This window comes from Phaethon lepturus, unplaced genomic scaffold (assembly GCF_000687285.1).
Source record: "Phaethon lepturus isolate BGI_N335 unplaced genomic scaffold, ASM68728v1 scaffold19284, whole genome shotgun sequence".
Lineage (NCBI taxonomy): Eukaryota > Metazoa > Chordata > Aves > Phaethontiformes > Phaethontidae > Phaethon > Phaethon lepturus.
This window is the reverse complement of record NW_010534206.1, coordinates 21,168-47,143: the sequence shown is the minus strand read 5'-3', so window position 1 is coordinate 47,143 and position 25,976 is coordinate 21,168. Positions and strand designations below refer to the sequence as shown.

At 36.6% G+C, this 25,976-nt stretch overlaps 1 protein-coding gene across 2 annotated transcripts in view; it reads left to right on the top strand.

The window, feature by feature from the left end:
• The first annotated feature begins 2,544 nt into the window (after window positions 1-2,544).
• The window catches only part of MTMR1 (myotubularin related protein 1), a 36,284-nt gene continuing 12,852 nt past the window's right edge, over window positions 2,545-25,976 (top strand). Inside the window, exons 1-14 of one of the 2 annotated variants that reach the window (XM_010285460.1) lie at window positions 2,548-2,646; window positions 7,454-7,504; window positions 8,884-8,959; window positions 9,861-9,955; window positions 10,172-10,279; window positions 10,678-10,779; window positions 11,460-11,543; window positions 13,249-13,398; window positions 14,131-14,319; window positions 14,805-14,990; window positions 18,074-18,280; window positions 19,093-19,185; window positions 24,157-24,270; window positions 25,650-25,826. In XM_010285460.1, the coding sequence (XP_010283762.1) occupies window positions 8,914-8,959; window positions 9,861-9,955; window positions 10,172-10,279; window positions 10,678-10,779; window positions 11,460-11,543; window positions 13,249-13,398; window positions 14,131-14,319; window positions 14,805-14,990; window positions 18,074-18,280; window positions 19,093-19,185; window positions 24,157-24,270; window positions 25,650-25,826 (1,551 nt within the window). In that variant the 5' untranslated portion in view covers window positions 2,548-2,646; window positions 7,454-7,504; window positions 8,884-8,913. Of the gene's footprint in view, window positions 2,647-7,453; window positions 7,505-8,883; window positions 8,960-9,860; window positions 9,956-10,171; window positions 10,280-10,677; window positions 10,780-11,459; window positions 11,544-13,248; window positions 13,399-14,130; window positions 14,320-14,804; window positions 14,991-18,073; window positions 18,281-19,092; window positions 19,186-24,156; window positions 24,271-25,649; window positions 25,827-25,976 lie in introns of both variants that reach the window. The other variant, XM_010285461.1, reaches the window with a different exon arrangement.

Below are 25,976 nucleotides of genomic sequence, written 5' to 3'. Positions count from 1 at the left end.
TGCTTGCGGTTGTGTGTTTTTCGTCAGTAGCGTCATCGTTTCTGAGGCTGCCCGCAGGATTTTGGCCCAGGCTTTTTTGGGGGGCAGTGCTTAGCTTCTCATCTTCGCGAGCTCAAGGGAGGCCGTTCTCAGATTTTAAGCCTTCCCCCCCCCGCCCCCTGCAAGCGTGTATTTCCTCTGCAGAGGAGTAGCAGTCCCAGAGCGCTGCCGTGTGCCCCCGGGGTGTCAGTGTAGCTGCCGATGTGTGGGACGGCTTCGTGTCCCAGTGGCAGACGCTGGGCTGGCCGCAGGTCCGCGGCTTCCCCGGGAGGTCCGCGGCTTCCCCGGGGAGCCCGGCCTCAGGTGTTGCTGCAGCTACTTAAGCAGTCGCTGGCAGAGCGATTTCTTCCTTTAGAAGTTTCCAGCTGGAGGCAGACTTCAGAGCTGGATTTAAAAATCCTTAAACAGGGAGCAGAAACTAATGGGAATTTCACCCAGATGAAAAATAAAGAAAAAAGACTATATTTAAAAATCAGTGCCAGGTTCCGATCTCCATATTTTCTCTCTTTTCTGTTAGGAGAAACCTGGCGTTTTGCATCGTTGTAGTGAAGGTGGAAATCAAATGTCTATCACCAAAACTTATGTCTTTGTATTCTGTATCAATACACTTTCTTATCTTAATTTTCATCTTTCTTTATTCTCCTAATCTTGTTCTACCCTGGAAAAGTTATCATGTCCATTTGTCGTATAATTTATTTATTTGCCAGTACGGTTGCACCAGGCTACGCTAATGTGTGTGACCTCAGATGAGACAGAATGAAAAGAGGTATACTGGTATGTGTCCCACTTGACAGACAGTGACAAGTCACGTCGGTATGGTCAGTGTCCTGTGGTACAGTGATGCATCCTGAGACACTGATCTTATGAGATGGACCTGCATTCACATTCGTTTTCCTGCTGCTATTAACTTTGTTGATGTAGTGATTTCCGGTGAAGATAAGCCATAGAAAAATAAATCCTTTTCTTAATTAACAAGTAAATGCTTATTTGGAAACAAACTTAGGCAAATCCTAAAGGGGCGTGCTAGAAATTGAGATGTGAGAGAAGGAGAAATCAATGAGGTTAGAAAAGGATTGCGGTAGGGTTTAGCTCATGCACTCTGTTGTGAAACCTAAGGGAAAAGTTTCTCTAAGTGAATCTGGACTCAAGTTTAGCACTAACCTGGGAGTTATCTTCATTGTTCAAGCAGGAATATCACAGATGTGCTTTAGATGCAAAACAACATTTAGTGATCTAGTACTGTGTAGAATTTTGCAGGTGGGGAGAAAGCTACTAAAATTTATCAGAAAAGTTCTGAAAGAGCTTTCATGTCGGCTATGAAGTTGTTGCATGCATCTTCACCTTGTATCTGCCTATCCTAGCAGAGTTAATGTAAGAAAAGACCTCTAATTAAGTAGTAATCGGTGATCTTATGCCATTATCCCACCCTCTTAATGTCCAAGTTGGGGTGCACCTGTTGCATGGTGGGTATGCATATGTAGTTATTAATTTCAATGCCACGGGATACTCACAGAATGCAGAGCTAGTTTATGAATGAATTCTAAAAATGAATTAAGATTTTCTTTTTGTATTTGGCTTCTGAATAAGCATTAAATCTGTAGAAGAGCCCAACTAAATTATTTGAAGAAGTGGCAATTATCTGAGGCATCAGCTGAGGCTGCCGTGGCACTCGGGGAACAGTTCCCTCTGGCATTCCCAGTTTTTCGTCAAATACTGGCAAGTTTTGAAGGAGACCTAGCGCGCTTCAAAGTGGCTGGTGACAAACTGTGTAATTGCTTCTTGCTCAATACTGCTTTATTTGTAAGCAGCACTAGTTCAGGTGACTGTTCTCAAAAAGCATCATTTGGGATTTAGTGCAGTTCTGTTGTTCGGATGCTTTGTCTGTAGGGTTTTTGTAAACACCCTATATTGCAGAATTCCTTGCTGTGACATGAGAAAGCCCATCCTGAAGATTATTCAGAGATTATTTTATGAATGGGAAAAAAGTATGGCTAACTAGAAGTTATTCTTTAGAAAACATATATTTTCTACATTTAATATTAATACAGAATACAATGCTAGTGTAGTTTAAATTTTTAAATACTAGCATAGAGTAATTTAATTTTGAGTATTTACTGAATAATCAGGAAATAATGATAAGGAAAGTGTGAGAAGTTTCCAGTTGCTTGACCAGACACATTCCATGGATAGCTTTAAGAAAGAAATGCGTGAATGATGAAAAAAATTACACTGGATAAGGAAACCAACATTTTTATAAGTTCTTAGGACCCTAACCTCACTTTTAACCTGCTGATAGCTCTACATCTCTGATAAGATCTAGTAAAATTCATTTCCCTAATTGGATTGGTGAAATAGTTGCATTCTGCTCACAAAGCAAGCTAATTTTTATGATGTTAGTGATCATTTATGGTCATCTTTTCTGGATGTGCTCAGTTGGTATGTAATTCTCAATATATGTTTTGAATTGCTGCTAAATAATTTGAAATATTCTGGTTTTGTAGCCCGACTGGATCCCATGTGGAATGGTGTAAACAGCTGATAGCTGCAACCATTTCTAGTCAGATTTCAGGGTCTGTCCCATCAGAAGGTGTGTCCAGAGACTACAGGGTAAGTGGCTTGAGGAATGCATTGATTTGTTTAAGATAAAAGAGTAAATGATCAGGAAGGTCCTTGCTACCTTGATTATCAGGTGGTAAGTACTTAAGTGATTGCTGAATGTTTCAGAACTAAAACCATCTCTTTATGCGTAGGAGTCTTTTGAATCTGGTTTATGTTTTCCTCCATGTTTAGAATAGTGGCACTGAAGTCTACAGAATAAAAATTGAGAGGTGAAAGGAAAATTAAAAGTCAATGTTTTGAATAAAATGCCAAAAGTGAGCTGTCTTTTCTTTTTATTACTGTGTAAAAAAATGTTGGTAAAGTAGATTAATAGTTACGGGTTGAAATTGTTTCTAGTGTGTGTCATTCAGAGTACAGAATTGAGCTCTCCAGATTTCACAAAAAATAAATGCATGTGTCTTTGCATGGTAACAAAGAACAGAAATGACTATCATTTTTCCTGGGGTTTCACCAGAGACAGAGAATTTAACATCAAACAAACAAAAAAATCACCTTTTTCATTCAGTCTCAGCAACATTTTTGTCACTAAGGTAACAATTGCACAGTATGGTTTACCCGGTAGGTACTATTCTTTCATGCTCAATTGCTGTTTCCTATGTGCAGCCAGCCAACTGAACTATCAAGAGTGGAGCATATGCAGTTTTCCTTCTCCGACAAAAGCCACCTGTGTTTCAAGTCCCTTTAACAAACACAGGCTGCTGCTATCTAGAGCCTTTTTTCTTCCTAGATTTGAAACAGTTTCATGGTCTTCATGCAAAATGTCCAAATGGAGATTTTATTTTAAATTATTTTCTAATATGCTCCATGATTTAAAAGTTTGTTGTCCAGAAACAGAATATTTTGGATTCTGTGACAGCAGGTCCGTTTCAGCCCAAGCCTGAAGATGAATCCACAAAATCTTTTTGACTGTAGTCCACTTAAAAATTCACCTCACATAGTTCCACGCTATTGGCATAGTCAGCAGCTTATACTCATAAAGAAGTGTAGCTCTTCCATACTATGGCAGCTGAATTGCAAATGCTTACTTCAGGTCAAGGCTAACATCTTTGATAGGGAAACTTTGCTTTACAGCTGTCGATGTTGTACCTGCCCTGTAGATCGAGGACTTCATTTTAGTAAAATCCAGCTGTGTAGGCATGGTGTTCGGTTTATCTCTGAGTTAGAATGCATTCCTCTGGAATAAAGAGCACTTTTTAATTCTAAATAACCTCCTTCTCTATACCAAACTCATCTTGGATATTATTTAACAGGAATAAGTCTTTTAAGGCCTAATTAAATTTTACTTCTTTCTCTGTTTCATAGAAATTAAATAAAAAAATTTAAGCCTGGTGGTATTCAGAATTTTTGTGTATAAACTGTATTTGGCATCATTGAGTTGCTGTGACTTGAAATCCCATATTTGTATATAACATCATGGAATTTTTTATCCTCGAATACCTTTAGTTACATTCAGGACTAGCATCTTGTGAAGTGGTGTCTATGCTTTCGGAGGGGATTTCCTTTGCGCTTAGCTTCTGCAGAAGTTCAGCGGTATGATTAGTTGCTTAGTCAGTACTGCTGACGGGCTGGGTTTATTCATTATTACTGTGGAATTCACATGTAAAAAGATAATGCCCATTTATAACTCAGTTTTCCTTTGAGACATCTTTCACTTTTGATGCACGCTGATCAATTTTCTGGGTCTTCGTTACTGTTGGTTACCTTGAATTGCTGCATTTAGATCTTAGAACTCTGAAACTTCATGTAGGGCCAGATGTGCGTGTTTGCTTCTGGAACTGGTCAGGCAGTTCTGTTGCTTTCTGCTGGATTTACCAAAAACTCACTGCTTTATTCTTTCTTTCATCCTTTTTTCTAATGTTTCGATCAATATGTTTGCAAAAACGGGTAAATATATCGATTCTTGTATCTGATGATGTTACTTACGTTACTCTGTGTAACTTGCCAGAATCTCATTAGGGAAGGGGAGAATCATATGGAAGCAAAGGGGCTGCAACTGGAGGGCACTGAGTGAGCTCTTGCTTGCTAAACCCTACAGCGACGTGATCTCACTCTGAGTTTGAACTCTGCTGTGTATGTCTTCTCTGACATACTCTCTACCTGGAGAGTATTCTTGAATGAGGGGTTCATATAAAAGAAAATTGCTTAAATTATAGTAGCTGAATATACACTCCTTCAGAAGCTGAGACGAGTTGTTGCTATCCTTGTTTTGCCTTTTGAATTTAAAAGATACGGTGGGTATACTTCATGGCTGTTATTGCATGGCTGTTATTGTCTTCCACCTAGAAGGATTACCAGGCTCTTTCTTCTCTTTTCACAATAGCACATTGTAACTGGATAAAAGGATGATTAGGAATGTGTTTCAAAAGAGCTTGGAATTTGTTACATCACTAAAATAAAGTGTCTAGATTGTTTTTAGACCAAAACAATTCTGCAAATGAGAGCTACTAGATCTGCGTAGTTTTGTTTGGTTCTTTCAAAATCTGTCTGTAATTAAAATGTTTGGAAGTAGAGTTCTTCTGAAAATGTGTTGAAGTAAGATGTAATATCTTTAACAGATCAAATCTGTGTGTTTTGTTGGATAACATTTTATATTTTAACTAACAGGTGTACAGGAGGCCTGTTATACGGGTAAGATTACCTTTGGCTAGCAGTAAAACGGCCTCCTACCTGTTTGTCTTTTGTGCTGTGTGAGATCTTGGTGTGTCAAGCATTCTTCTTTACTTCATTAATGTTTTTTATGAACCAGTCAGACCATTTTGCTATGCAGTGCAACAGCTTCTTTGCCATAGAAATGCTTTATATACATTACAATGTTTTTGTGAGCAATAAAAGTCAATGTGTAAGAGAGCAGTATTTTTAAATTATGTTATGAATGTGCAATACTAACTTCAGTTTTATTACATTAATTTTGACAAAATGGATGCTTGCAACTGAGGCTTACATGCTTCGGACTACAGAATACTGTATTAGCAGCTCTAACGTGTTATCTATGCTAAAGAATATTAGTGGTAAAAGTGTTAGATCTATGTCTATCCTATTTAAATAAGATACCAAATCATACGTGCCTTTGTACAAGGTTTACCTTAATTGTTACCACCCTGTAGTAGGATTGAAAATTAGGTTTGAAGTTAGACAGTAGTGCAATGACCTGCATCTTTTTAATGATAATTTTGAGACTAGGTCTTGCCCGTTGTTCATTGGAGGTACAAAAAGGGCATGCCTTGTTTTCTTGTTCGTCTCTCTTACTAACATTTATGGAGTGAGAAATTATCTGGATAGTGTTCTGACATTGTTCATGAAATGTGTCCAACACTTTTATTCAAACAAAGACCTTTTGTTCACTCGCAAACCAAGAGATGAAGTCTGAATGGTTTCTTTTTCTCATCAATTGTTTACATATTTGAAAATGATGTGTTTAGTCCAATCATACAAATCCACAAGTTGATAATTTTTTTTTCTAAATAGATAGCTCTTGAAATAATTGGTCTGGGTTGAGTAACAAAAATTGATTGTTTTCATTCAGTTTTTCATAGTTCTTTGTAAAGGCTTTGATCTTCGAATGATCTGCTGTGCTTCTCTCTCTTTCATTTGTTTAAAATCTTCCGGTGTATTTGCTGGTTGTCCTTCTGGTTTTCTTCCAGAGATGACAATATCTACTTTGCATTAATTTCAGAAGTAACATTTTTATGGTCTGAAATTTAAGTAATTTCTATGTTAGGAGTCCTTTATAATTTGAAAGGGTTTTTTAATTAATTATAACTTTTTAAACTCTTGTAGAGTTCAAATCTAGTACCTGCTAGATATCTGAAGTCCTTCTAAGTTTTTCTTTTTGGAGGGTTCTGTAGAAATACTGTAAAAAGAAAAATTGACTTTAGGAAATATTTGTAAATTTAGACTGAGGCTGGTTTTACAGTCTATCAAGTGAGAAGTTCTTTGCATGTGAACTGGGAATAACAGACTGTCATGAACACATCTTCTCTCCAGTTAATAAAGAAAGAAGATGGAAGAACAATTTTGACTGAACATATTAAAACAATTACTTCAGATGACCCAATGACATTTGTGCTTCTCTCTGTAGTGCATGGGGACCTTATGTTTTTTAAAGAGATTTAATTAATATTCAGGACTTCCTGCCAATATGATGCAAAAAAAGATTAACTTAAAAATGTGAATTGCTTACTTATATTGCTATGAAGAGTAATTTTACGTTCTGTAAAGTTACTGACCTGGTTTCCAGCAACACAGAAATTGAAGGAAAAATATATGAAACCATAAGGCTGAAGGTTCAAACACAGTAAAGCATTTTTTAAAATTGTCTAGATACTTCTATTGGATGTCGACCTGTTTTTTTCCTTGAAAGATTGCATGAGTTTTCCCCTAATGCTACCATTGCAAGCTGTACTCAGTTTCTTCTATTGATAAGCATGTGGCATACTTTGAATTCATTTTCTTCACTGTAAGGTTGTTTGTGTTAAAAAGACAGTACATACTTTTATGTTCTTATCTGCCAGCACTCACTCTTTTGTGAAAAGGGAGTAAGTTTTTCATTTTGTGTTGTGCCAAATAACATTAAAAGGATAGTGCTAATAGCTTGGATTCCTTTCTGTGGAAAGTAGTTTGTGCCAGCAGTGGAAGATTTTGAATAGTTAAACTGGAGTTAAAGTATATGCTGTCTTTTTAATGAAAGAAAAAAAAAAGGGAAACAAAAAAGAAAAGATTCTGCCCTTTCACCTGTTGTCTGCATGTTTTTTCCCGTTACTTCTCTCTTGCCCTACTGCTGCCTCATGCAATGCAGGAGATTCAGGATGGACACAATGGCTATCATTCTGAAGCAGAACCTGATCAGGTGGCAAGTTTTACTCATCTTTCATTCATTAACTGTGTAGCAAGGTACTATATATTAGTACTTGTACAGTACATACATACCTTATATTTCTCCTGCAAGAGAATCCAGAGAAAGCATTTAGTGTGTTAACTCCTTATGTGCTAGGTAGAGTTTTCGTGTAATGTCATATAGTCTAAAATGTAATACTGCACATAAGCCCCTATCTGACAGAGCACATCTGTCCTTCTACGTTCTTAAGTATTGCCTAATTCTCTACACTTTGACTGTTGTGATTGGGTGCTGAATAGAAAATTTTGTTAGTTTCCAAGAAAATCTAAAGCCAGAGATCAATTTAAGTATCTTTAGAAATTATTTCTTAATGAGGGCTTGGTGTAGTTTGTTTGGAGGCAGACAGATCCTACCAATTATTTGTATGGGGATCAGAGCTGTAATACAAAGGAAGAGTTAGTTATTTACTGTAACGTGGCCCGTTATACCTATTCTTGCTTCAGGATTTAACAAATTTAAACCTTAATATCTCATTGTGTTGACCTGAGAGAAATCACTTTCTCACGTGATCCTTAAAAGTCCCACAAACTCTTTTATTCTTAGTTAAAATCTGTAGTATGTTATAAATCTTAGCCGCCAACAAAGGACCCAGAGGATCAATCCTGTATCATTCAGGAATGAAGCCATTTACCTAAATGAAAATGTATGGAACTAGCCCTTATTTTAAAATTGCTAATTGTTCTTCTGTATTTCATTATTACTTCTTTCTTAATCTGACCTTCTGGATCCAAAATTCCTATAATGGACCTCTTCCATAACTTGTGGCACTCTCAGTAGGGTATTGATTGAAATAGAGCATTGTGGGGTGCTTCTGACTTCTTGTTATCAAAAATACAAAGTTAAAATTTAAACTAAATAAAGCTTCTGCCATGTAATTATCTCTGATGAAAATGCTCAAATATTAAATAAAAAACATTAAGAATAGAAAAACATTTAATATGAGCTTCAGAATGTTCTCAAGTAGATAAAATACTCAAAAAAATACTTGCATTTGGCAAAGACTAACAAATTATTAATTACAAATTTGGGCTGATCATATTGTTAATATTTTTGTATGCTATATGTAGCTAGCATGTGAAAATACTTGTTGCATCAATGCTTTATTACTAATATGTTACTAACAGGTATGTCTGTGTAATACTTTTAACACTGAGTTTTGTGTTCGGTTTTGTTTTTTTAACTATGGTACTGTTTAATGCAGTTGTGCCTTGTAAAAATAGATACACTTCTTGTGTTCCAGTAATCCGGTAGTGAAAGCACTTTGCATCAAAATGTATCGATGTAGTACAGATGGAAAGTGAGATTTACTCATGGTTTTGGATTTCTGCCAGGCACTGCGGGATGGAAACAAACTAGCACAGATGGAAGAGGCTCCACTTTTTCCGGGAGAATCAATCAAAGTTATTGGTAAGCATACTATTGAGTACTACACCGAATACTATTAAATCACTAGTTTATGTATTTAAAAACAGAATATTATTTCTTTTTGACTTTTGTTATTTTCATTTAATGTCACTTCAGATTAGCTGATTTGATGTGGTTTTCTTTTCTTTGTCTTTTAAATCCAAATGTAAGCAGGAGAAATCAGTTCCAGAGGATGACTTGCTCCATATAGATAATTTTTTTTTTCAAGGGTTAGTTTATTTCATATAGGTGTATGGGTTGTACTTCTACTTGTGGGTGCCAAACATACTTCATAGATTCAAAAGCTTCAAAATGGTGATAGCAAAGAAGGTGAAGTTATGGAAAACTTAGTTTCCAGTTCTTAATGAGGTTTATTTCAATTTGGCCTGTGACAACGAGCTCTGTGTTAGCAGTACAGTACTTGGCCAGGAAAGCATAGTAGCTCTTTCAAAGAAAAGTGAAAATGAAGATATGGGCACATAACTGAATTCATTGGAGGACAGTTGCGTAGACATCAGCAAGTGCCTGTTTGGATGCTCTCTTTTTGGGGTGAGTGTGGGTGTTTTACACTTCAGGGCAAGGACCAGAGCTGCCTGCAGCTAAGAGTACCAGCAGGATGCTTTGTACCTGCTAGCCCTTACTGCAGCCCATGCTAGCTGAGCCCAGCCCAGTCACTCAGTAGTTGCTGGGCAGCAGTGGGACTGAGGAATTTGATTGTTTTCATTGTTGAAGTAAAGACAGCTTTTTCAGTCATGACAACATCTGAAGAGTAGGCTTTCCTATAGAGGTTGAGCATCAAAATCTTATGGAACTGCAAAAATCCTGCTATTTTTAAATGGAAATAGATTTTTATGGACAAATCTCTATAATAGTTAAACAAAGCTTTAATTCGTCTGTTTTCCAGCTAAAGATGTTATGTATATCTGTCCATTTATGGGAGCAGTCAGTGGTACACTAACAGTGACGGACTTCAGAATGTATATCAAAAGTGTTGAAAGGGTAAGACTTCACTATCTATCTGGATATTGTTTCAGGTAGGAATGTTGCCGAAGTAGATTTCAGAAAGTGACAAATTTGGTGTAAGTGAAGTATGATGTTCTGCAGCAGTCTATTAAATAGGAATTATAGTTGACTCTGTTGAAACATACACTAATTATATTTGTTTGTGTTCCTCCTCATGTAATAAAATTCATTTGTTTTATATACAAATTTCAGGATCCACCTTTTGTTGTTGATGTTCCCCTTGGAGTCATAAGTAGAGTTGAAAAAATTGGAGTACAGAGCCATGGAGACAACTCGTGTGGTATAGAAATAGTTTGCAAGGTACAGCATAGTAGAGATTCATTCATATTAAAGTATTTTTATTTCATTTTTCTCTAAGAGGAATCTCCATGCACATGTGCTGGTTTTCTGTCTGATCAGTTCACTGTATTTGAACGCTGCTTCATTTAGGTAATACATTTCAATTCCTCGTATGACACTTGCAGTCTTAAGCACTTCTGCCTTTTGTCTCAAGAGCGAATTCAAAGGAAAAATGGCTATTTTTATGATATGTAATGTCTATCCTAGCCATCTGGTATGAACATTTACAGAATGTTGTGGGTTAGATGACGTCAGTGACTTAGTGCTACATACATACCTTCCTTCAATCAAATTTCTTATAACTGCTTTTTTTTTTTTAATTTATCATTGAATAAAATAGTGTAACTTATTTTTGACAGGATATGAGAAATTTGCGGCTGGCCTATAAACAGGAAGAGCAGAACAGATTGGAGATTTTTGAAAACCTTGTAACACGCGCATTTCCTGTTTCTAATGGGCTGGTAAGTCTTAAGATGTAGAGAACGCTGTCACTGGTTCTCCTCTTTTTGGAAAGTGTAGGTGGGGAAATACAAGGGCTGTATAACAAACATTGAAATGTTGATTCATAAAATCTGTTACAGAGCAGGCAAGGTACTCTGACCCTGTTTCCTTTTTGCATTAATTTGTAAAACATTATGTGATGTCCTACTGTCGGTGAAGTTAGTTAATTTGTACATAACCCTTGAGATCTAGATTTGCCTAATGTTGCTGATTAAAAATATATATGTATTGACTCTTATTTTCTGCAGTAAATAATTCAGTCTAGAAGTTCTGTCTAAAACAAATAGGTACAATTAGTCTTACTACTAGTTACCAAGGAACTGGTTGGGACGTAGGAAAGAATTTCCTCATCCTGGCTTTGCCATTGATGTGATATGATCACAGGCAAGTAATTTCAACTCTCTCTGACTCTTTCCTATCTTTATTTTGTTAATTACATAGCATGTACTTTAAGGAGGAAACTGTCTTTCGTTTTCTTTCTAGCACAGTGTTCTCCAGTCTTGACTGAAGGTTTTAAGTCTGCTGTTAAAGAGTTGTAGAGGTGTTAAGTTGGAAATATTAGAAGGTTCACTGTTTTGGAGCTTATTGTGCATACAGCCTATCAGACAGTAATTTGTGCCTTTGCTTTTTTTGTCTTTAGCCTCTTTTTGCATTCAGCTATAAAGAAAAGTTTGCTATTAATGGCTGGAAAGTGTATGATCCAATGGCAGAATATAAGAGGCAGGTAAGATATATAGGTACTTGGTGTATTATTTTATTCTCCATCTCCCCCAGAGCCATTTAAATAACAAAAAAAATATTAAAGAAAACTCAAAATTTTCAGCTCTAGCTACATACAGAGGCTGTCTAGATCTCATTTTTAGATAATAAAATGCAAGTGGCCTGACTTTGAGAGTGTTGAGCACCTGCTAAAGTTGACGGAGATAACACGTGCCAAGTACTTGAGCAAATTGGTCTATCTTAACATGCATTCTTAAATCCACATTTACCAAGTGCTGTTTCTGGAAAATATGGGCTTTATAAAAATTTGTTTATAATTGTTTTTAATGCTATTTGAATAGCAGCATTAAACAGAAGAGTAACTGCAGTTTGTTGCTGTAAATCTACAATTTCCTAGTTGCAAAAGTATTTTTATTTCACTATATGATCACTTTTTACCCAAGTGTGCACCCTTTTCAAATGGTTATTTAAAAAAACACAAGGCATATAAACATAGCACGTTGACCACAGCCACAGACACTTCAGGACATCCTGCTCCCACATGGGCTCATCCACAGGTCACAGTCCCTTCGGCTCGAGTTCACACCCGCGTTCCAGCCTGTCCAGTACAGCAGCACAGACACAGCAGCGATGCCCGGGCCACCTGCCAGCCCAGGCGCAGCGCCGTTGCTGTTATCAGAGTGTTCCCAGGCACGGCGCAGTAAGATGATCAGCAGTACAGCACGACGGCACGCAGCGAAAGCAAAAGGCAGCCACTAACGAGCACCAGAGTCTAATATACAGTAAGGCAAGCAAGCCCCATGGCAAGCACAGGAGCCTGCCCTTTAATAGCTAAACAGCAATAACAGCTATAAATTTGATCCAGCACACTCCAATCAAACCTGTCATTATCTTGAACCCTTTGAGCTCCACGTTGGGCACCAAAAAGGACTGATGGGGTTTAACTCCAGCCGGCAACTAAGCCCTACACAGCCACTCACTCACTTCCCTGCAATGGGATGGGGGAGGGAATTGGAAGAGTCAAAGTGAGAAAACTCATGGGCTGAGATAAAGGCAGTTCAATAGGTAAAGCCAAAGCTGCGCACACAAGCAAAGCAAAACAAGGAATTCATTCACTACTCCTCATGGGCAGGCAGGTGTTCAGCCATCTGCAGGAAAGCAGGGCTCCATCACACCTAACAGTTACTTGGGAAGACAAATGGCATCACTCCGAACGTCTCCCCTTCTTCTTCCCCCAGTTTTATATGGTGAGCATATAAATATCCCTTTGGTCAGTCGGGGTCAGCTGTCCTGGCTGACTCCCAACATCTTGTGCACCCCCAGCCTCCTCACTGGTGGGGTGAGGAGCAGAAAAGGCCTTCACTCTGTGTAAGCACTGCTCAGCAGTAATGAAAACATCCCTGAATTATCACGACTGTTTTCAGCACAAATCCAAAACATCGCTCCATACTAGCTACTGTGAAGAAAATCAACTTCATCCCAGCCAAACACAGCACACATATCAGTTTTAAAGATAACAAATAGGAAAGACACTCAGTGTTTTGGTTTTTGGTTCAATATGAAGACCTAAAGTTTATACCTTATTTAGAAGAAAAATATGGGCATGCTTTTTTAAAAAAGTATGTAGCATATAAAAATTTTCATCACCCCAAACTCAGATATGTAAAGGTCTAACCTGAAAAATACAAAAATGTTTTGCTTTCATACAGGGCTTGCCCAATGAGAGTTGGAAAATATCAAAAATCAACAGCACCTATGAGCTTTGTGATACATATCCAGCTATTCTTGTTGTGCCAACCAGCGTAAAGGATGATGACCTCTCAAAAGTGGCAGCGTTTAGAGCAAAAGGCAGAGTTCCAGTAAGTGAAAATTTTACGAGGAGATATAAGTGCTCTACGTATTTGTAGCTTTCTTTTAGGCTTTTTTTAAGTAACAGCGGGCCAGCTTCCTTTCTGAAAGCAGGGGACAAAAAGAGAAGAATTAGGCTTTGATGGGTTTAGAACTGAAGAGAGCAACACAAATGTGAGTCTAATTGTTTGGTTATTGTGCCATGTAATACATTTTTGTTTGGAGTTAACAATTCTAAGCCATCAGTGCTATCTGATGCTAATTCACATATTAGCTTGTGTTCTGATTTGGTGTGGAATGTGTTACAGCCATAGTGATTTTTCTGAGAATAGACAAGTTTTGCAGGTAGCATAAGAATGTCTTTAAATATGTTAGATGGTGACAGTATTCATGCTGTATATCTGCTTAGCAAGGTAGTGTACAGGTCCATAGACTTCCACATGGAAGCAGTTTCTCTTCCTCTGTTGTTCTTTTTTTCTAATTAGTAAGATCCAGTAGCAGGCTTAGTTTCTATTAGAAATAAAAGCTAAGATGTTTAGAATAACTTTGTATTTCAAGCTCAGATTTGCTATGAGCAGTGCTAGGGTGCTGTCAGTATGGTTTTGCATCAGGTTGTCCTTAAATTTGCATTTGTTGATTTGCCAGGAAATAATGCCATGTAGGCAGTGTGGTTGTCTAACTGCACTTTGGCCTGCTGCTTTTATAGTAGTTTAGTAAACTAAAATAATTTTCTTTTATTCTAGGTGTTATCCTGGATTCATCCTGAGAGCCAAGCAACAATAACACGATGCAGTCAGCCATCGGTAGGCCCAAATGATAAGCGTTGCAAAGAAGATGAAAAATATTTGCAAACAATAATGGATGCCAATGCTCAGTCACATAAACTTATCATCTTTGATGCCAGACAGAATAGTGTTGCAGATACAAACAAGGTAGGCTGGTATTGTAACTAGCATTGGTAGCTCTATCTTTATTATAAGGCTGAAGATTGAGTAAGAGATGAGGATGAGCAGAACTTGATAAGGGATATAAAAGGGTCTCTAAAGAGGGCATGGGAAGGAAGGTAAGTTGCTTGTAGCGTTTTGGAAAGGTAGGCAGGAATTGAAGGCAGCATGAAGACATAGCTGAGAAATGCTGCAGTAAAGCCCACAGAAGACCAAAGGTTTCAGTAGTAAAAAGAGGATGGTATATGAATGTATTATCAAATGTAACCTATTACAATTAGAATTTCTTTCACCTAAAAAAGCTACCTTAGTGCTTCTTAGGAAAACAAAAGCCAAAAAAATGTTTTTATTAGTGATAAAATAATCCTTTCTCTCAGAAAATTCTGAAACCTGACCAAAATAACTCGCTCAGCCTTGTACTGAAGTCCTGTACATGTTCTTTTCTTTGTCTGTTTTTTCTTTTTGAATGACAGGCAAAAGGTGGAGGATATGAAAGTGAAAGTGCCTACCCAAATGCAGAGCTGGTCTTTCTGGAAATTCATAATATACATGTAATGAGAGAATCCCTGCGTAAACTTAAAGAAATAGTTTATCCTACTATTGATGAGACTCGGTGGTTATCAAATGTGGACTCCACACATTGGCTGGAATATATAAGGGTAAAATACTTTTGATGTGAAAAATCAACTGTTTTTTTAAACCATGTTTTTAACTTGCGTTTCTAAAAATATTACTAAAATAATGTCTAGATTTAAGCACGTTGCTATGATCAGGATAATCTTGTTTAAAAGCTTAATATTTAAATGGTCACTTAGACCATAGCATTTTAAGCATTCCATAATAACTTTGTATTTCCAGTTTTATTTATTGGTAGGTAATGAGTTAATTCCTGATAGCACATTAATGTATTTAGTGTTGGACAATGTTTTATTTTCTTGAGAGGGAATGTTTGTGAGCAGTCCAGGGTTATCCCTGTGTTTTGGAAGAATGCCCTGGGAACTTCAGATTATATTTGAACAACTGCCAAAAGGACTTGACTGCAAATTCTGCAGTCTTTCTCATCCTTCCCTCCCTCAATGCAGTGTTAGTGTTCATGTGTTGGGCACCTACATTTTCATGGGCTGTTTATAGTCAGTGCTCTACTGTGTTATAATGTGCTCTATTATTAAACATAGTATTAAAATAAATCACTACCATACTCGGTTTTACAGTCTGTTTCACTAACCTCTGAAATGCTTTTAGAATAGATTATTTCATTACCACATTCACTTCCCTGTTTATGATGAATATGGATGGAATGTAATTTGTTTTATTAGCAACTGGTTCAAATGTCAGTCATGCAAAACGTGTTTGGGATTGTTCATTAGTTTTACTCTTCTATTAGCTAGTGCTTGCTAACTGCTGGATGATAACCAGCAGAGGGAGCAAACACTTAAATTAAGACTTAAATTTAATAATGTTTTGTGAACAATTTTATTTTCTTGTTCTCTTGAAGTTGGACTATTTCACACAGCTTTGGGAATCTGAGTATCTGGAAACCTTTTCTTATCAGCCTGGCCTTAAATACAATAGTCTAGTTTTAAAAGTGGAGTTACTTGGGCCAGTGGTCACCTTTCATTGACATTGACTTCAGTGGAGTTCCTGGGCTTAGATGGTGTCAGAAGTGGACCTTGATACCACTGTTGCACAGATGACAATAGCACAGCAATTTGAAATTTCATTTAAATTATTTTAAAAGTTGACACACATGTAACATTCTTCATGTACCTGACCCTTACACGATACTTCATGTTATGGTATTGACAGCACAAATTGCAGCCTGATTTCTTAAAAGCTGCCTTTACTGTGTTCACAGTGTTGATAGTATCTCCCTGTGCTTTTATCCAAGAATTGCTTGCCTTCCTTGCCTGTTTGATTTGGCTTGTAATAGCAATTAACAAATCCACAGCTTTACTCTAACGCATCTTCTGTTTTCCGGGCTCAGACCAGTGTGATTGTGTTCCAGTTTAATGTGATGCATTATTGGAAATTCACCTTCCTAGCACTGGGCACCCACAGCACTTTGAAGACGGTCCAGGGGTGTCTGGGGAGGCACCAGTAATGTTCTGTGTGTGAAGACAGTAGTAACAACAGCAGTAGAGTCACTTGGTGCTTTTTGCACACCCAGAATGTTTCCTCATGACCTCCAGGGTATTTTCTGTCTTTCAGGGTAGAACTTGTGCTTTTAATTATTTTTAAACCAATTCTTATTTTCTAAACCAGTCCAAAGCCAGTTATTCATTAGGAGCCCTAACTGAAATACTGTAATGGTTGCTAAGTTTTGAAACATCTATAAAGAATAATAATAGTTTGTGGTGGAAGCGGTTTTCTAAAGGCTTTTGTCCAAAGTAGAATAAAATGCTTCACCTACTCCACAGATATTTACTGAATTAACAGTAACTCTGTTTTCTGCCTCCCATTCTCTGCTTATTGCCTCTTGTGTTCTATTCTTTTATTTTCAGCTGTACTCCTTCAGAGGCATCTGTGTTCTCTTCAGCACAATTTAGAGCAAGCTATTACATACCTATATGTTAGATAGATTAGTTTTCTGCCTTTATTGAAGACTAAACTGTTTTAATATTTGCACTTTTTTAGTGCAGTAGAGCTTTGTAAGGAAGTAATTGGCAATTAACTAGTTCAGACCACAAACTCTTTCACCCATAGAAGCTTTTGTATAGTTTCCTGATATTTCTATCCTGGCATGCTTCAGTTTTATGATAAAAGATACGATCAATGAAAGATATAATCAATTAAAATTGTCTCTGAAGCATGGTTCTTGAAATAGCTTTGAAGACTAGTCTTGTGCACAGCGTCTCCAGTGGATGCTGGCTTTCCTATTTACCAGAAGATATTTTTACATGCCTGGGAAGGGAAAAATGCAAGTATTTTGCAAGATTCCATTTTGTGATGTTGGAATGCAGAACAGGGATGTCTTCTGTGGTCCTATTCTAGTGGCTGTGTTTTTTCAGTGCCATGAAAGGTCATGTTACAGAGACAAATCTTCACAGGAGATAGATTATTTAAGTTTTTAAAAACTACAGAGCAGCATAAAAGAACAAGAGAGGGTTTTTTGTGGGGGAGAAGAATAACAAGTTCACACAGGTGATCTCAGTCCTGTGCCATCTCCGCCCTTTGCTCTCCAGCATGCTTCTGAATCCACGCTATCAATGGTCTGCTCATGGGTTGAATACAGTGTGTACTTCGTCCACGCACAAATCAGCACAGGCTCCCAGCCAGGGGTTTCTGTGTTTGTTTGGGTTGTGTTTTGATTTAGATTAGCTGGATAGTTTGTCCCTTTCTCTAAAGCTAGTAGTTGAGAACTGAAAGCTGAGGAAGAAAGAGTGACCGATTACTGTGAAAATGCACTTTGAAAACATTGAGCCTTCAGCCTTTTGAATAGGTTGCAGTATTTGTGCATTTTCATCATGATACAGAATTTCAGATTTAATTTAGAGAAGGGAATCCCAGGTTCTTTAGCAGGTAAGAACTCTCTCCTGGACAACAGAGTGCATAGTTTTTGTACCTCTAAGAGTATGCATGCCACCATTTGGAAGTCTCTAATTTAAAGCAATGTCATCCAGATGATTATGTAATTAATCTGAAATTGTAAAATATATTAACCGTAAGAGTATAAAATTATAACTTTTTTTTAATAGAGTTTTGTTTAGTATTTAATATCCTTGTTTATATTTGTTTATCTAAGATGCTTCTTGCCGGAGCAGTAAGAATTGCGGATAAAATTGAATCTGGTAAAACATCTGTAGTGGTACATTGCAGTGATGGTTGGGATCGAACTGCACAGCTTACTGCGCTAGCTATGCTTATGCTGGACAGCTATTACAGAACTATCAAGGGATTTGAAGTTCTCATAGAGAAAGAATGGATAAGTTTTGGACACCGATTTGCAATGGTAAGCTGAAAGAATTAGTGTGCAGTTTGTCACCTTTTATTTTGAATAGTGTGTTTTCTCACAGTAATTTGCTGCATTTTAGTTATTATCTCTGGTGTCCTTTTAATGGTGTGAGTGTGTCAGAGAATTGTGACCTGTTCATTTTTAACAGGAAATGTGTGTGTGAGGTATAATGTAAAGTAAATAAGAATTAAGTGGCTTGAACATAATGGTTAAAAAAGAAATTGCATGGCTTTTTTGTGCAGAAGAGGGATTGTAATACATTGCTTCATCTTTAACAGTCTTATGAATGGAGAAACAAGGAAAACAGTTAAGGTGTCTAGAAGGTAAAATTGCTGGAACCATTACTCTGATTTAAGGTTGAAGTGTTTATTTAACACATGGGCTAGTGGAGAATTACAGCATAAATTATTATGACATTTTGTGAGCTCTGACTCTAAGATGCTTTAGGAGAAATGACATGTACTTATGGCAGGTGGATATGGAATAATCATTTCAGTACAGTCTTAGTAAATATACCTACCAGTTTGATCCACTGGTAGAAATTAATGGCTGTGCAGGGAAAGATGGGGAAACAACTGGCACAGCTTTGTTGACCAAGTGTCTTTCCAGCTCTGCTCAACAGCAAGGACATGTCTGTAAGTCAATATTGGGATGCATTTTTAGTAGTTGAAAAATGCAGGTTAGCGTTATGGAAGATTTACTTGTCTTGTTCACTACTGGAACGTATTTAAGAGTTACTTGGCTTTAAAGTGTTGGGGTGGTACTGTAAATACACCAGACTGAAATGAAAAGATTGTTTTGACTTTCAGCGAGTAGGACATGGAGATGATGATCATGCCGATGCAGACAGATCTCCCATTTTCCTTCAGTTCATTGACTGTGTTTGGCAAATGACAAAGCAGGTAAGATGCTTAAGAGTATATTTCTATGAGGTCTCAGTCTTTATCTTGGAAACATAATTTATGTAGGAGAGCACATTTCTTTGCAGAGCAGTAGCGTGTTTTCCTGAAGTTGGTCGCACTATGGCTGCACCATGCACACGTAAGTGTGTACATTTTTGCTCAAAGTCAGGTACAAGGAGCTAGAGCAGAAGTATTGACTTGAAACCAAAATACCAAAAAACCAAAAAGAATCCTTTTTGTTTAAAATAGGCTTTCAAAGAATTCTCTGATTACATAAGTGAGGGTTATGGATGAGATAAATGCATATAAATAAATGCATTGCATATTCACTGGTGGGGTAAATGTTCATATGGATTTATATTGTCCTTAAGAAACAGTAAAAATCCAGGCTGATTGTGAACTGAGGGGAGGACAGGGTTCCTCATGTATGTCTCATGTGAAATGTAAGTTAATGTTGGTATCATTATGCATACAAGACAGCATTTCTGACATACAAGCTTCGGGTGAATTTTCTTTCTTCCAACACTGCTTTTACCTCGGGATCAGGGGAGATCTTTGAAATTAGTGATATTTAAGATAACAAAATATTAAAATTCTCAATTTTTTTTCTGAATATGTTAAGTTATAGAATGGCTGTAGCCTTCATTTTCCTTATTTGTAACTCCCTGAGCATAAAATGAAGATTTCTATGAGTTTTTATATTGCTGTTCTTCAACAGCATTACTGAAATAGGTTGTCCACGTGAAGACTTTATTTCCAAGTAAATCAGAAATGCTTGACTCCTTTTTTCTTCTCTTTTTTTTTTTTTTTTTTTTTTATTTATTTTTTTGTTTCTTCTCCTTGAAGTCTAACATAGATCTGCGCTTTTATGGTAAAAGCTATTATACTGAAGTTGTATAGTATGTGATTTTTTTGAAGAGAGGAGGGTAATGGCTCCATATGATGCTACTCCCAGATCTCTTACCTTAGTCTTCTTGTTCTGAACATGGTTCTTAAAAAACTTACATCATAGTTTCCAAAGCTTGTATTCAAAACAGTCGTCTTTGGTGCTTTATGAAGGTTCCCTGATGGGCCCTTGTCCAGAGTCCCTTGAAGACTTTCTCTTTCTGTGTATCTATATTAATGTGCTGTATAGTATGGCTGGAGAAAATAAATGAAAAATTCTGCCTCTCCTCAGAGGGAAGCTAATAACAATAGCAAAGAGAAGCAATTCTAAACACCTGGTAGGAACAAAAGTCCTCTGGGGAGATCCTTAATTGAGAGCAGCCTCTTCTATTTTTGTGATCTCCCTTGCTGCCTCCTATTTCTTGCTATAAACAGTTGAGTTCCCTCTAGTTTAAAAAAAAAAAAAAAGTATGGGGGCGTGGGGGAATTTATGATACATTTTGCCAATATCACATCTGTTCAAAACCTGGATCCAGAAACTGTTCTGAAATTCATGAACAGCGGTGGCATTGAAAAATCATTAATGTTACAGCAGGAAAAAAATGGAAAATGTCATTCTTGGAGAGCTTTTGCCTACTTAATTTTTATTTTTCATTTGAAGATTGTGATTATCTTGACATGGACCTGTGAAAACAAGGATTCTGTTTTATCCCTGTGTAGATCACTTACTTGTAAAACACTGCTAGTTTCATGCTTTAGAATCCATGATAAACGTATGTGAAATGTTCCAAAGCTCAAATACATGTCAATGACTATGGGAGGGTGTAAGGGCTTGGGCTTGGGCATGGGCTCAAAGCAAGCAAATTTTCTCTTTGGGATTCTAAGAATTACATTCTTAAAACAGTTGACTTAATACAGTGAGAAAATCTCTTAACTTCCCACTAAGATACAAATTTCCGGATAGTTTCAGACAGACAATGAAACTTAATCCTTCACAGCCTTATATTTTCCCTTGTTTTCCATGGTTTTCATGACACACAAATACAGTAATAGGGAACATGAAAGCAGTGCATTGATACCAGATTTTAATAAAAAACATAGGGTAAAGTGATTTCCTTACTCTCTTAGTAAATTCTGGTGATTTTGAATAGCAGATGTCAAATTGGAAAGGCCACATGTGATCTGATGAAATACTGATGGCCTGTTAAAAATGAAATAAAACTGTAAAATTTGTGTGTAGTATTGCAGCTCAAGTAGTGGCTTTCTACCTTTCATGCACAGTACCCACATAGGAGAAAGGTTTGTTTAAAGTTGGTAAAGTTGCATCCTGTTTGTTAGCGGCTGTCATCTGTTGCCAGAGATGCGTTTTTCACTAGTTTCAGTAGTGTACTCTGTTATGATACCAAGTGTGCAGTTAACCTGATTCAGTCCAATTCTACAATCACAAGAACTATTCAGCAAAATGTTTCTTTAAATGCTACTGTAATACCAAAGGAGTACATTGATTAAAAAGCAAGTTTATTTTGCATGTCTCTGAATCAGATGCCCCTTGGCATCATCAGACTTTTAAACAAGAGAATTCTTCTTTCAAATACCTCCTTTACAAAAACCCCCAACAACTCCAGCAGCATCAAGTGGGAGATTTTAATGACCCATGTGTTCTCTCACAATTAGTGGATTTGACAAGAAGTAAATTTTCATTTGGGGAATTTTTCCACCTGAATCTTCAAACAGACGCTAATGGGCTTGGAACTACAGAGGAAAGCATTTTTAGGTCAGTGATTTTTCAGCAGCAGTAATAGAAGCTTTACAGTCTTGATACATCAGCTCCAACAGTACAACTCTTGTATCCAAAGACAGGATTTCAATAAAGTGCTATCACTTATTAATAAATTAGTTGGAGTGCAACCACTGTTGTATGGAATTTTGAATATGCTTCACTGGATTGGAATAGCGGCCGTGTCTGCATCCATCTGATTAGTATGGACCCGTCACAACACAGAACCCTAATGTGACAAGGCTCATTAAGTGCTTTCAGTTAAAGAGAGTCCCTTCAGGAGAGGCTTTGTCTTCAAAGTTGTTTCCAAATATCATTCTGTCCTTTGCAAATTATTTTTGCTCTCTGTATCTGATTGCTGCTTGGGGCTGGATGCAGGAGACTGAGGTCTGAGACCCACTGAACTTTCTCCTGACTTGGTTTGGCACACCTGCTTCTCAAGTTCTGTTCATACTTTTTTAAAGTCATAGCTGTGTTGTTAACATCATTGTGTTGTAATTGAGTTTTGGCATGATTTCCTAGAGAGAAGGAAGTGCTCTAAGTGATAACTTTTGAACATGACTGAAAAAGAGAATTTGAAAATCTTAAGTTCCTATATGTTTTATGAAAACAAATGGCTAGGTGATTGAAAACAAAGAAGTTATTTGAGAGAGAAGCCCCAGTGTGAGCATGCCGTGCTGATGAACAGTGTGTAGCCCATAGCGGAGTCAGAAAAAGGAAGGCTCACATTCATTTTCTGAACCCTGATAATTTCCTTACTCAAAGTTTTCAGTTGAAATTGGTATGTCTTAGCTTGAAGTCTTGGAAAGAGAATGTTTTTGCAATGTTTGACTTAAATCAATCTTCCTTTAAAAGAACACTGCTTAAAACTTGCATCTTACTGGGTTTAATACAAGCACACCCATTGTGTGCTTTCAACATGAATAAATGTTCGCCCTTCATAAATCACAGATGACAATGAAGAGGAGTTTCTGGATCAGCTAGTTCAGCTGCAGTCCCAATCGCTGCGTTATTCCTCCTAGCTATACTTGTCATCTTTTTTTTTAAATTTTTTAATTTAAAGTAGCTCCTGAGTCACTCATGCCAAGGTGTTCAGAATTCTTCAGTGGCACATAACAGAAACCAGTCCACTGCTTTCTTCAGATGTGAAATACTGACTTGAGATTTTACCGTACAGCAGGAAATTCTTCCTTATGAATCTGTAACTTTGCATTTTAGAATTCTGTAAGGAATTTAGTGGTAATGAACAAAATTTGTTTCTTTTGTCCTGAAAATTAGTCTTGTATAACATTATCTTTCATGATAATGAAGGAAATGCTACTTCTTAAATTTTCCTTTAGGCTTCTAAATTTTTTTTTCTCCTAAATGTTTATCATTCCATATCTGTGTTTGAGACCTGTCATACTGAATGCAAAGTTATTTTGACACATCAAGCAGTTGCCATATGTAGTCCTATCATAAAATTTGATTGAAGAAGGACCTTTTCCATCTGAATAGGTAGCAGCCCATGTGGTTTGCATTAATTTCTTCCTTTATGAGTTTTAGAGCACTACAGATTAAGATATATATTAAACATTTTGAGTGTCCTCAAATTTCTAACTCTTTTTCCTAGATTGTATTAGGTAACCTGTGCTTGTGAATAAAATACCTAGTGGTGCTCAGTGGAATAACAGTTCTTTAATTTCAGATGTACAGGATTTACTTTCCAACATAAAAGAAGAGGGATTAAAGGCTTATTGTACATAGCTGATGGTAAACTCAAGGGGTGAAATGGAGAAAAGTAACTTACTTGGGTAGAAAGTGAAAGAAACATTTTAAATATACGTTAAGCACATTGTACGTGCAGTAGTCTTTATTCAATTCATTGCATGTTAAAATAGGAAATAAAACTCTTAAATGATATAATCTTCTTCCCCCCCGCAATGATTTATTGTCCTGTAACACGAAAATAAAGCATATGTTGAAGACAATTTGGGGTGGGTTAGAATGGAATACTGTTCGAGCTCCTGGAAATGGACTGCTTTGTGTCACCAGTTTCACATTAGCTAATGTTTCTATGTTTGATTTCTAGTATACTTGCATAATGAATGTTAGGTTTGTCTCCAAAGAGTATTTATAAAGCAGTACATAGGTGAAATGAATTATTGCAATGAGAGTTACTGAAATCACAGAGTTTTCCTGAAAAGAATCACTAAATAAGAAAAAAAAATCTTACCTGAATCTTTTGGTTATTACTTATGTCTGAATTTCTTCCTTTCTACACTGCTTAAAATAAAGTTTAAAGTAATTTTACCAATTTTTTATTACAGTTTCCTGCAGCCTTTGAATTCAATGAGTTATTTTTGATCACCATTCTGGACCACCTTTACAGTTGTCTCTTTGGGACTTTCTTATGCAACTGTGAAAAAGAGAGAGTAAAAGAGGTAAATAAATAGTGTTAATACACATTCTTAATTTGTTGAATTTATATGAAAATGCTTAGAATACAAGACCTAAGAACATCTGAGATGTAGTTTTGGATACATTTGTCACATAGTCTTAAAAGACAAAGCGGACATGAAATTTCACAGTATGAGAAATATATAATGAATGCCCTGCTATTAAATGAGGTGGCACTTACTTTTCTTTAGTTATTATCTGTTCAGGGGGTTAAGGGTTTTAGAAAGTCCTCTTTCAGATACTTCTAGACAACATACACAATTTTAAATAATCATTATCAAATTTTCTTTGCATTTCTTTTGCTATTTCCAAAGGAACTCTTATGGCTGACTTTGCAGGTCACTTTAGGACATAATTACATGGAACTTATGGTTGAAGACTATGGAAATTTGAAATATCTAAATGAATGAAGCTAGGACTCAATGAAGTACTTTGAGTGTGGAAAAAAAAAAATTAAAAGTTTGTTAATATTCCAAGTACACTTTTGCTTACTTTTGGCTTTGTTGTTTCTAATACTTAATATTTTTTTAAAGCAAGTAACAATTTATTGCTGTATTTAGCTTTGCTGTTTTTTTGGTTTGTCTCTACTGCTTCTGTAGGGAGAAAGTTGCATGTAAATGCCACAAGATGGAGCTGAATAACATATTCTCAGCAAATGCAGGGTTTTTAGACAGCTTTCTTTCATAAATGAATAGTCAGATGCAATTCGCAGTAAAGAAATGCAATTTAAGACACAGCAGTAGTAGAAACACATGCTTTACAACATTGAAGGAGTGTAAAATTGCAAGATGAATCTGATGTAAGTTTAGATTTCCAATCTTTAATCTAACCATGATTATGCTGATTACATTTAGAATAATATGACTTTCAGAAGTGCAAATAAAAATAAAATAGGCATTTTAAAGCATAATAACAATTGATATCAGCACATAGTGTGAGTGGGAGGATTGAATAATTATTTTTCACAGATGATGTTTGAGATTTTCCAAACTACGTACCTCTTCACTGATTTTCTTGTCAAAGCTAATTTAATTTTTGTTTTCAGTTGCTCAGTGTGTAAGCATATATTGCTGTAAATTATGAGCAGTACAGGTTTCTTTTGCTCAACTAGACCTTAGTGTCTCTGAAAAGAATATGCCTGAATCTCCTTTCTCAGTTAGCCTTGGACCAGAGTAAGCGTTCAAATATTTTGCTTAAGTTTTAAGGCTGTTTAATGATCAGCTACTGGAAGTGTTCTCAAAGTGGTTGCAATTTTCTAGTAGATCAGGTAAATTTCACAGACAAAATTACTGATATGTAGATATTAACCTCATATTTTAAGGTTTTGCAATCCATAGAATTAATATTTTTTTTTTTCAATCAGGAGGTAAACACAAAGACTACATCGCTGTGGTCCTATATAAACAGCCAGTTAGATGAGTTTACAAATCCTTTCTACGTAAACTATGAAAACCATGTCCTGTATCCTGTTGCCAGTCTGAACCATTTGGAACTATGGGTGAATTACTACGTCAGATGGAACCCAAGGATGAGGCCTCAGGTATGAGCTTTCACATGACTTTTATGTTTCAGTGAAGAGCACAGAAACTAAAAAAATTACTGTTTTTCATACTGTCAAATGCAGCATTTAATTTCAAAAGGGCTCATCTGTTGCACATATTTCAGCTGGTAGGGAGAAAGGTGGTTTTCT